Source organism: Poecilia formosa, unplaced genomic scaffold, assembly GCF_000485575.1.
Source record: "Poecilia formosa unplaced genomic scaffold, Poecilia_formosa-5.1.2 Scaffold57, whole genome shotgun sequence".
NCBI lineage: Eukaryota > Metazoa > Chordata > Actinopteri > Cyprinodontiformes > Poeciliidae > Poecilia > Poecilia formosa.
In genome coordinates, this window is record NW_006799996.1 from 1,404,627 (window position 1) to 1,417,380 (window position 12,754).

Here is a 12,754-nt window from a genome sequence, read left to right on the forward strand (position 1 = left end):
TTTTCACTGTTATTCATTCATTTATGAACATCACAGTTTCAAACAAAACATTTAAGTTGGAAGGTAAATATTTAGTCAATCAATTAAGTAATTAAATTTGGCAAACAAAATATTTAGCTTTAAGCTATAGCTCAAAGCTAACTAAATATTTAGCTAGCTCAGAGCTAAACGTTTTTGTTTGGAGCTAAATATTGAGTTAGCAAGCTATATCAAATACTTCATTGCATTTTAGAAATATGGCTAAAGTAAAAAAAAAAATTCTTGACCAAACAGCCTGAACTCAAAAACCAAAACTTGTAAACAGGATCCACTGGAGTTTCAGTTTCACTACTGGACTTGCTGAACATTAATTTGCTTCTTACCATCAAAGCTTTTCCAGGAATTGGAGGGTGAAAAAATAAACACCCTGATTTAGTTTACAAACTAAATATTTAGTTTGGAGCTAAATATTTAGGTTGAGTGATCATGGAGCAACTCAATATTGAATGTATAAAATCAATACTTATCTCTGAACTAGCATAATGTTTTAGCTAAAGCACACCTAAATCATTAAAAAAATCCAACTTTTACTTTAAATTGCAGTTTGACTGGCAGCGAAAAAATAAAATGAACTGCTGCAGCTAAAGTGGCTGATGTACTTTACTTTTTTTTTTTAATTTGTCACATTTGGGTATAAATGCAGGGAAATATGAGGCGGTGGTTTTATGTCGTTGGATGTATTGGAGTTATATTCTAAAACAAAATAAAAATTTATTTGACAGAATAAACAATAAATTCGTCTGTCAGACAAAACTAAAAATGTCTCAGTATCAGTGGAGCGGATGAGCCAGTTTGTTGACTTTTAATGATCATAACTTGTTGTGCTGACATGTGGCTCTGAAGGCCTCATGGCTGTTTGTCACCTCACCCCATGACGTGCATTTGCGGAACGTGAACCGATGATCGAACATCCTGTTTGTGAGACACTGAACCAACACCTTTGTTTCTGCAAGCGCGTCTCCATGCGATGTCCTCCAGTCTGAGCCCACTTGTGGTTTTATTCAGGCGTAAAGCCGTACTTGCTGCATTTGCTAGATTTACAAGCACCATGTCATACAGGAAACATCTCCAGCAGCAGCTGCATTTACCCCCCAAAACCGCAGCAGGGCCACGATTTGAGCCTGATGTCTCTCGACTTCCAGCTGCAGTTGTGAAGGTGACCATGACAAAAGCATGAACAGGTCGTTTTGAGTCATTTAGATTCTAAAAGCGTGAGTTATAAGCTTTGTTTTCTTCCAGTCCAACAAAAATAATTATTTTATTTCAGATTTTAAAATGCAGTTAGTCAGCGTACTAACAGCGCTGCTCACTGCCTCGTCAGCATCATATCTGGGCTGACCTGATGAGTTCTGATGTCGTTCACCAGCGATTTCATTCTTTTGAACGACTCTAAACCGTGAAAGAGTCTCAGTTGGTGAAAACTGTTCGTTATTTTTCATGACTTTGCTTGCTCATAATCATCTGCTCACACGACAGCTATTGCTACTTTTACTGAATTAAAAGTGATTAAATTAAATGAATTAAAAACAATAAATGGGTGTATATTTTATATTTAATCGCGCAGAAGAGGATTTTTGTTTCTGCCAAAGCAGCTCAAGTCTATTTTTCTGTTATTATGCTTCCAAATAGCCCTAAAATGTTATTAATGCACGCAGCAGTTTTGCCAGGAGGCCTGGGTTGGGTTCTGTGTGGTCTCTGCATTTCCTCTCAGCCTCCACCAGAGGGAGTCCAGGAGCCGCCTTGGATGTTGGACCAGCCGAGCTCCAAGCTGACCTGCGCTGCGTCAGGCTGCGTCAGGTTAAGGGTCAGGGTTCATCAGGCTGAGGGTCAGAGGAGCTGCTGCCAGTCCTCCGAGTGTTGTTCCTTAATGGTACACCATCCCTCTGGCTTTTGTGGCACTTTTTTTCCCTTTGTGATCAATTTGACTAACCTGTTCAGATCTCCTTTAAAGGTTACTCTGACTCTTTCCTGGTTTTTACTCCTCAAGTCTGACGATCGTTCCCCATGGTCCCCAGACTCAGATTATTCTCCCTGGCTGTCGTTCTGCTCCTCTACCTCATTCCAGACGCAGAGAACCTCCAACAGCTCCACAGCTTCCCTCTGACTCTCCAAGGATTACCAGGCCCGTCTCAAGTTTCCTTCATCTCTCTTGCTGAACTTTCATCATCATCACCAGTACGACCTTCATTCCTCCTGTTCATTCATTTCCTCATTCTACAACCATTTCATCTCCAATCTGTTCCCGTTTCCCCCCAGATTCCCAGATTCCCCAGACAGAGATGCACATTCAGATTCATTAGATTTTTTCAATAAACTTTCTAATAATTTTTCACCTGACTCCTGTGTGTTCTGCATGTGGATAAAACATTTACCTAAAACCATGACAACTTGGTAGTAAAGAACAATTTATTTTTTATTTTCATGTGTTTGACATCATTAGAAAGATTAAAATCCATACTTTTACCCTGTGTCTTTTTTTTTCCAGTAGGAAACAGTGGAACGTTTCATCTTTCTTATTTGCTTGCCTCAGTGCAGCAGTGGTTCATGAATTACATTTTTATAGGCTTTTTCTTTTGACAAACAATCGCCACTATCCATCTGCAGGTGTCTAAGGATTGTTTCAGGGTTAGAGGTCAGAAAGAACACCAACATCCTCCTGACTGCTTCTGTTTTCTAGATGGTTTAGAGCTGGAAGAAGACAGAAACAGAATCTCCTTTAGATCTGGTTGCAAACTGGAGGAAGGTTCACTTTGATGGGTTTTATCTCATCAGGACCAGTGGGGTGAGTCTGTCCATAAGACACGTCTGCAGTCGGTCTGAATGAAAATGTAACCAAATCCAGGATGATTGTTTTCTAAACTGGGTTTATTTGTTGTATTAAATATATTTTGTCAGTCATTTTGCTGCTGGTATACCCAAAGTTTCCCCACTGTGGGAGAATAAAGGTTATTTCAAAAAGCTCTGTCACGCGAGTTTTAAAATACGTTTGTGTGGAGGTTCCTCCACCTTTTCCTCAGTGTTAGTATTTATTTAAATGTTTTCATATAATATATTTAGAGTTTCACTTTTTCTTTGGTGGTGGTTATTGCATTAGGTTGTTTAATAATTTGGGTGCACACATTTAGTAAACGCCTTATGTTTTTTTAAGATCATTAACTATTTTGTTTTGCTGAGCTTAAGGACTGGCTGGCAGAAGGTGGTTGGTCGAAAGTCCATCAGGCTGCTGGAAGCAGGGGACTTGATGTCAAAGAATCTGACTCTCTCCACTAATGGCATAATTGCTAAAATCTTTTTGGTATTAGGTTATTTTGGTTTTATAGTTGTGTTAAAGTCAAAATGTTTTAGTTTAAATTAGTCATTCATGTTTATACATAAATGACTATGTCTCCTACCCCTCCCCTCCTCGTTTGCGTAGGCTAGCCTGTTTGTATAAATCCCCCTGTGTGTTCATTGTGTGAGGTCAGTTTTTGCTTTGTTAACTTGAGTTATGTTTGCCTTAGTTGATTTCTTTTGGGCCCATTTTGTTATATTTTTTTAGATTTGTTGAAACCTTTTGTTAAGAATTTTTTTTGGAAAAAATAAATAGAAGATATTTTTTATATATGTCTTTGTCCTTGTCCTTGATTGGTCAGACCGTCACAGTTTGCATGAAAAGATAAGCTTCACAAAGTTAACCGCTTTGTGAAGACAGAGAAACAGAAAAAGAGAGTTAAATGATATTACACAAATTAAATGGTTATTCACATTTTAATTGTGAGGTTCTTCATAATCCTCCTAGCTTCAGTTTTGGAAAACACACATAATTTGTTTCTTAAAACATAAATCTATTTATTTTATGTAGTAACGATGTGATGGTTTTATTTTGAGTGTTAAGATCTTTTCCTTTTTTTAATGTTTGTACATAGTTTCTAAATTGTCTTTCTAAATTTCAACTTCTTCTGCTCAACATGACAAATGGTTGAATCAGAGAGTTTGGACAATAATAAACTCCTGATTGGTTATTGCTGGATATATTTATTATTCAGGGGACATGAGGTGCAAAACATTTACTGATCTTATCCACTGAAAAGTTTTAACTAAAATCTTTTTGTTGATTCAGAATTTCATTAGAAATGCTGCGGGGAGAAACAACATCCAATTCAGAGAATGAAGAATGTAATATGTTCTTTAAATTCTCCAAGAAATACAAGTTACTCTCCACCTTTTCACTATTTTTACTTATTTCTGTGTCGTATTCTTGGAGTAAATATTTTTTATTATTCAATCTTTCCTCATCTTGACTTATTTTCTGTGTAAGAGCCAACATCCTTATGTCTTCTGTTAGCATTAAGGCAAATTTAACCAAATGTACCATCAACGTTCTACAAGTGCAAACACGCAAACCCAGCTGCCTTAGTGGGATCAGTTAGTGAAATATTTTACGACACAGTCAGACACAAAGCTATTGCTTAAGTAGATGTGTGTGTATCTCAAGCCAGCAGTTTGAAATAAAAACGGCACGTGAGACAGATAGTGATGAATCAGATAACGTTGAAAAAGAAGCTGATGTATCTGTAGGCTCTGGCTCAGCATAACTGAAATAACTGAAGTGAACTGTTTATATGCAAATGGTCAGTTTGCACTCTAATTATATTTTTCATCGCACACGCATAAATCTTACTTACAGTAGCTTATTGGGAATTTGCATTGATTCATCTTCATTTCATTAACTGCTTCCACATAATTGTAAAACTTACCAGACTCTTAACCTTTACCTGCTCCTCTAACCTGAACCTGAGAGAAATTTCCACTAAGACTCTGACCAAATGCTCTGGTCAGGCTATCCATAGAATATTATCCTGTTTAATGGATACCCCTATATATATAAGTATTAAATATTGGTATTAAAATATATCTGAAGCCTCAATTGTGCAGGAACTTGTGAATTCCTGTCAGGCTGAATGTGTAAACTCAAGCATTTAAAAAAAATCACAATATGTTTAAATGATTTCATGTGGCATATTGTAATGAATCCTACAGCAAGGCTGCAGACAGCAAAACAAATGAAGGGTTTGTATATATCCTATGTCTAAGTCACATTTATGCAGCAGCCCACTAAGGCCAAGAACTACATGTTCAACATCATGTTAACCCTTTCATGCATAGCGGTCACTACAGGGGACAGCAGTCTAAAAGCCATTTTCTTGTGCTTCTTGTGGGTTTTTATGTTATAAATTTACACGGACAACTGAAGTGGACACTAATGCATAATGAAATACACTATCAACTACTCGCCATCAGCTGCAAATGCAAGAAATTATTTTTGTTAAATCCAATATGGCCGACAGACCAAACAGCAGCCAACCTACCCGGACCCTCCTTCCACTCTGCCAGGTAAAAAAAATACTGACATCAAATAACCCCTAAAGAACAATACTACTGATGTATTCTTCAAATAGCTTTGTATTTGGAGAAAATTACAATTGATCACCTAAAAAAATAAAAACAATTTTTTGTCCTACCTTTTTATGCTTTAAGAAAATGAAACAATGGAAAAAATCCTGACACAAATAATTCATGCATGAAAGGGTTAATATAAAAGTAGTTGCAGCGTATAATGACTTTGTACAGTTTAACTATCTAAGCTCCTACTGTGACAGGACGCTAACAAAGGAACCACTTTAATGTTATTAATCACGCAAAGTATTGACATGTTGACTGAGGACAGTTTTAAACTTGATTTTACAACCTGAGTTGAAGCAGAAGCTATAACTGTCCAAGAGTTTTGTGACCTTAGTGAGTTTTAGCAGTGTGTTCACCAACAAGCTGTTTGCTGGAAACCTGGCAATAGATGCTTCAGTGAAGGATAATCTGTCTCAGGTTGTCAAGTTGAGTTTAATGAATGTTTTCACATACTGGTAGCTCTTCCATGTTTTAACCTTTTAGTCGACCAAATTTAAAGGAATCCTACAAATCTTCAGCTCACTTTGCTCTTTACTTTGTTATGAAAACATTTGGACTGAAACTGACAGAGCAGGCAGAAATAAAAACTGTTAAATGTACAGAGAGCCTGGAGAGCCGTGGATCAGATGTAAGGGGCAGTCCAGCCAGCCTGGAAGAGACCCATGTCCTCTGATTGGACAGATCGGTGTCCGTCCTATGATTGGACAGATCGGTGTCCATCCTGTGATTGGACAGATCGGTGTACGTCCTGTGATTGGTGGCTTCCTGTCCAGCAGGAAGTTGTGAACAGAGTTTAAAAGCTGCTGCAGGACTGCAGACATTCACAGGAATCTGGACCAGCAATGGCTCTGCTGAAGGTTCTGCTGCTGCTGCGGCTGGGTGAGTTGGACACACTGGAGACACTGGAGACACTGGACACACTTCCACTGGTTTCAGGGAGGCTGCTGCTCTCTGTGACTCTCAAACTTCCCTCTGACTCTGTTTCAGACTGAAACGTCTTTGCATATAAACTGTGATGCTTTTTAATCTTTAACTGTTTATCCTTTTTCTGTTCCAGCCGCCATGTTTGCTCCTGATTTCTGAGTAAAATCCTCCTTTTTCTTTTCCAGGTGTTTCAGTGAACTCACATGTTTCTCTGCAGAAGAGAATCATTGGAGGTCATGACTGTAATGACAACGAGCGTCTTTATCATGTTCGGCTGTTGAGCCGTGATGGTACTCATATGAGCCGGTGTGGAGGATCTCTGATCCACCCTCAGTGGATCCTGACTGCAGCTCACTGCTGGACCTGGCAGCGAGGATGGTGAGAAAGAAACAAGACAGTTTTATCTGCAGATAATCAGGTTTTCTGTGTATTTATTAAAATCTAACCTGTTCCGCAGGTTTATGACAGCAATGCTCAGAGTTCATCCACGGACTGTTCGAAGGAATCCTCAGGACAATCAGATAATCCTTCGCAATCCTGTGGTTTATATTGACAACAACGGCCGGCAGCATGACATCATGTTGCTGAGGCTTCAGAGACCAGTAACAAATGTCAATCCTGTCCCGCTGCCAAACTGTAATAATATTAATAATATCCCAAATACGTAAGTCTTTCTCTGATCAAAAACATGACTTCAGGTTTTCTGTCTCCACTCCTCTGATCCTGGTGTCTCTGCTCCAACACACCTGAGTCAGGTAATCAGGCCACCAGCAGAACCAGAACCCGTTCAGCTCAGGTGTGTTGGACCAGAGACACATGTAATAGACACAGGACACTGAGGACTGGAGGAGGATGAAGTCCTTTATGAATTTATTTTCTGTTCTTTCTTTGTTCTTCATAATTAATTTTCTACATTATTTTGTATTTTTACATTTTATTCTCATTGTGTTTTAGAGGCGATCGTGTTCAGCTGGCAGGAGAAGCAGCAACGACAACCGGCCCCAATAATCGGCGAGGTGAGAGAAATATTGAAGTTATGAGGATAAAATCTTTGTTTCTGTCCTACAGAGAAGGTGGAGAGAAGGACATGTTAATGATTCTCATGTTTCTCTACAGTACCCAATGCTCCTATTCCACCACATCTTCAGTGTGTCGACATGACAGTACGTGGTAGACCGAGATACTTTGAACATATTTTCTCGGTTTCAGAACCTAACAGGGATGTATGCTTTGTAAGTTTAATATCTCTCTACACTGTTTGGAAGACTTTTCTGTTTTACTACATAAATAAATATAATGATATAAATTTTTCTACAGGGTGACTCTGGTGGAGGAGTGATCTTCAACAACATGATTTATGGTGTGATTTCTGGAGTGTTAGATGGAACACATGCATGTGTGAGGGAAGCTATTATGATGGATGTCTGTCGCTACTTGCCGTGGATAAACCAAATAATTGCACAACCATAAAAAGCTACCATGGAGTAAAAATTGAAACAAATTTTCTCTCAGGTTTGTAGAATTAGGATGGATTAATTTGATCTTTTCTCACCTGACCTTGACCTCCTTGTGAGAACCAATAATGGAGTTTTTCTTTCCCTCACAAATGGAAAATAAACCAATAAATGCATGAAAAAGAAACGTTTCCTGGCTGATCGTCTTTATATTCATGGTTCTGTTGATATTTTCCCTGAAATTAATCTAAAAATGTGACATGAGTTTTAAATCACATGAAGTTGAACACCAGAAGTAATTTATTTATTCAGTTTTTGTCTTTATTTTACATCAGAAATGAACATGCAGCATCTAAACTCTGCAGCTCTGGAGTTACTACTCCTGATTTAGTTCTAGAGAAATTTAAACTCCAACAAGACCAAAGAGCTGTAAACAAAAATAATGAAGCAGAATTCACATAATACAATTAACAAATAATAAAATCCAAATAACTTAAATACAATAAAAAATAATAAAGATACAAAGTAAATAAAAAGTTCAACAATTAAAAAAAAAGTTTTAAAGTCAAAATTTGGAATGAAAGACATTTTAAGAAAATATGTAAAAACAGGTAAAGCTAATTAATGGCAGCTTCTGGTTGCCACAAATTTAACATAAAAAGTATCGTCCTCCATTGCAGTTAATCAAAGTGTCATTGTTCATTTTAATTTTTAATTTTAACGCCTTTTATAGTCTTACATAAAGCTATAAAAAATGTATCTTAAAAAAATTAACATAAAAATCTTCTGCAAAATAAAGGAGGAAGTGCAAAACATCTTTATTTTATTTCACTGTTGAAATTAAAATCTAAGTTACATGTTTTTTATGTAAAACTTCTCATAAATTACAATTTGGTTTTCAAAAGCTTATTAAATATGACAGAAGTTTTCTATAAATTTTACAGTAATATCTGGAAAAAGTAAAAATATGTTAGTACTAAAATATGTCATTAAATACTTTATTAGAATGTTTTTCACTGATAATATTACATCAAATTAGACAGAAAAGAAAGTTTGCAACATCAAATATGATAGCATTATTAATTCAATAATTACCATCCAAATAATAGGACTAATTAACCATTTGAACTTATTTCTATGTAACCAGTAAAATTTTATTATGCTGTTATTAAATGATACAAACTTTTTCTAGAGTAGTGATTTTATTCTTAATACTTAACAAACATTTACTGAAAGTTTCAAATTCCTAATTGTACCATAAAATATTAATCTTGGATGAAGATGAGGCATATTTCACCCAGCTCTGGATTATTTGGGATTAAAGTTATTTTGTAAATTAAACTGTGAGAATATCTTGTTTTTGAATAAAGTGCCTGTTTGTTATAATCAGTAATAATATTCACTGTCACAAAACTAGAAAATAAATGTCTGTTGTCTGATCAGATTGTTACTCTTGTATTTATTTCTGGTTATTAATAAAGAAAATAATTGATTTTCAATAAAATATTAAACATATTTTTATTTTTAAAAGCTGTTAAACTCGTCATTAAAGAAACAAAAACTAAAATCTGCATCAAACCGTTCATATAAAGCAATAATATCTGCCTGGATATGTTGGACGTATTCTGGTAAATTCTAAGTTTTGAACATATTTTCTAATGATAAATTTTAGAAACATTAAATGGACAAACATTCAAACCTTTTCTGTCTTTGGAGAAGTTCAGAGGAAGCTAAACATTTAGCTTGAGCTAAATAATTAGTAAATTTAATATTTAGTTCAGTTGCTTAACACTTTAGGTGAAATATATAGAAGAGGCCTTCTGTCTCCCACCACCTTCTCTAGGTCAAAGGTCATCCTGGGACAGAGCTTCCTCTCAACTGCTGCTCCAACTGGCATAACAGAGCACACCACACTTTCCAGATCATGTATAAAACAAACTGATCAGTTTTCCTTCCACTGTATTGTCTTGAGCTTCTTCCAGTTGGTTTGTCACACATTAATGGAAAAGATTTAACTCTGTGACTTTAAAGTTAATAAATATGAAGTATTTTAAAACAGATCTAAATTAACAAAGCCTTCTGTTGGGAAAAGTCTCAATATAAATGAACTGAATTGAGATTTTCTGGTAGTTTTGGTTCATCTACAGAATCATTGCTAAATTCATCATCAGGTGTTTTAATCTGACTGATAGTGAATGTTCATTCAGGTGATGTTCCTGTAGATTAACGCTGCTTCGTTACTGCAGGAGCAGCTGATAAAATAAAATACAGACTTCAGCAAGTTAATCATATAAATGTAAAATTTAATCTGGAAATTCAACAACAACTTATTACATCAGTTTTATCAACTAAATAAAATAAAATTGCAATTTTCAATTATCTTTAGTTGTTTTTTACAGACAAAACCCTGTAAATGTAACTTTTTTCAAAGATGGGACTAAAGGTTTAAAAACTAAAGGTCGACTTTCTTGAATTTCCATTGATAATAATAAAATACTGTAGATTTGTTGCTTAATGTCTGAAGCAGTGATGTGTTGATTTAAAATGTTGATTCATCTTCCTGGCAGATGTCTGTCTCAGTTTGGAAACATTTTCATGTTTATTTCTCAGTTTGTTTGTGTTTTTGGTTCCTTTTTATGATCCTTTCTGGGAAAATAAAATGATTTTAATCTGCATGACTGAGACAGTCAGTCAGTGTGGCAACACCTTGCAACATCTACAAGCATGAAGAGGATTCATGAGAAACTTGCCGTTTGTGACCCAAAATGGACTTTTTTTTTTAAAATGATTGAGTTGAGTTTACCTTTAAAGTTTATAAAACTTTGTAACCGAGTTTTGGTCACTGAGGTGAGATGAGCTGATTCTCTCAGCAGCAGATTGAAGGAGTTTCATGGATCTTTAATCAAAAATATTTAATAATTATCTGGTAGATAAAGCAGTTAGTGATCAGGTAAATAATTTCTTTATTGATCTCTGGTTATGGTCCTGCATGCAGAACATGGAAACAATGGAAGTCAAAGTTAATTTCTAGAGCATATTTAAAACAAAAATAGTCAACTAAAGTTATACACAAGCCATAAATTATCAGTAAACAATAAAAACACTAAAATTAGAATAAAAAACAATAAAAGCACAACACTGTGAAATAAGGATCAAAATACATTAAATTAGTAAGATATTCTGCACAATAAAAGATAAAATCTGTTCAAAAAGAAAAGCCCAGGATGAAGCACAGCTTTGACCTCTGACCCCTCAGGATGCTCGGTCAGCTTTGTTTTATCAGAGCAGAGAGACAGGAGTTCACAGTTTAGTGGTTTTATTTTGTTGTGACTTTTTGTCTAATTCAGTTTTAATTAGTTGTAGCTTGTTTTTATTATTGTAGTAGTTTTATTTTTTTTCATACTTTGACCTTTTTGAATTCTGTACGTAGAAATTGACTAAAGTGTTGTTATTATGTTTACATAGATTGGGCAATAAATACTGAACAGAAGATACAATTACAAGTATATATTGATTTATTGATAGTTTTTGTTCTCCAAACTTTTGCCGTCATCATTTTGCCTTCACTATTAGCGGAGTGCCGTAAATCACCGACAGTTGACGTAAACGGCTGGTGTGGGGGGAAAAAAATCTATTTCACATCAGTTCAAAAGGCTAAAAAATAGATTCAAAAACACAAAAACAAAGGATATTATATCTATGATTTCATTATGTTTTAGTTTTATAAACACACAATATAGTTCCAGTTAGTTATAGTTTTTCTCCATCAATTAACATTTCTGTCAGTTAATGAAAAGTTAAGTTTTAGTTAACTATAATGATCCTGAACTTCACCAATGAAATCTTTATAGTTTTCTGTCAACATATTGCATTTTGTTTTAGCTTCATATTTCTGTAACTTTAGTTGGAGCATTTAGAAAAATGTCAGTGCTTTCTATCGGTTAAAATTCACACCGTTTGGCCAATCTGCAATTCTAAACAGAAACAAGTTTCCTTGTTTACTTTTAAAAGTAAACAATCCTTTGAATTTTAGGCGCAGGATGTAAACATGAAAACACCAAACAGTAACTAAAAAACAAAATCCATTAATAATTGTGAGGAAAAATATGATTTTATTTTATTTAGCACATAAAATATGTGATTTTATCTGCTAAATATAATATAGCAATAGTTTCTGTCTGATCTGGAGAACAAAGAGGATAAAAAGCAGAAAATGTGTAACTCTGAATCAATGGGGCTGACCAGGCCAAAGTCCAGGGGCAAACACAGTGATGAGTTTTTAAAAAATGTCATTGAACCTGTTCATTTCTACGCATGTTTGAGGATCTGCTGGTTGGAGTCCTTCAGGGTTTAATAATCAGCCCCCTGATTTTTATTTATTATGTCTGGAGGGAATCTTTATGGCTGTGCTGATGATGTACAGCTGTTTCTAACGCCAACCAGATAAACCAACCAGCTAACCAACCAGCTAACCAACTAGTAAAACAAACCAGCTAAACCAATTGCTAACCAACCAGCTAAACCAGTCATTAAAACGAACCAGCTAACCAACCAGCTAAAACAACCAGCTAAACCAATTGCTAACCAACCAGCTAAACCAGCCATTAAAATGAACCAGCTAACCAACCAGCTAAACCAACCAGCTAAACAAGCCATTAAAACAAACCAGCTAACCAACCAGCTAAAACAACCAGCTAAACCAACTGCTAACCAACCAGCTAAACCAGCCATTAAAACAACCAGCTAAACCAACTGCTAACCAACCAGCTAAACCAGCCATTAAAACAAACCAGCTAAACCAACTGCTAAAACAACCAGCTAAACCAACTGCTAACCAACCAGCTAAACCAGCCATTAAAACAAACCAGCTAAACCAACTGCTAACCAACCAGCTA

At 35.6% G+C, this 12,754-nt stretch overlaps 1 protein-coding gene across 1 annotated transcript in view; it reads left to right on the forward strand.

The window, feature by feature from the left end:
- Positions 1-6,183: 6,183 nt before the first annotated feature.
- The window catches only part of LOC103139118 (cationic trypsin-3-like), a 9,850-nt gene continuing 3,279 nt past the window's right edge, over positions 6,184-12,754 (forward strand). Inside the window, exons 1-6 of the mRNA XM_007553597.2 lie at positions 6,184-6,360; positions 6,591-6,783; positions 6,863-7,069; positions 7,360-7,421; positions 7,522-7,637; positions 7,723-8,046. Coding sequence (XP_007553659.1) covers positions 6,324-6,360; positions 6,591-6,783; positions 6,863-7,069; positions 7,360-7,421; positions 7,522-7,637; positions 7,723-7,875 — 768 coding nt within the window. The 5' untranslated portion in view covers positions 6,184-6,323 and the 3' untranslated portion in view covers positions 7,876-8,046. Of the gene's footprint in view, positions 6,361-6,590; positions 6,784-6,862; positions 7,070-7,359; positions 7,422-7,521; positions 7,638-7,722 lie in introns of the transcript that reaches the window.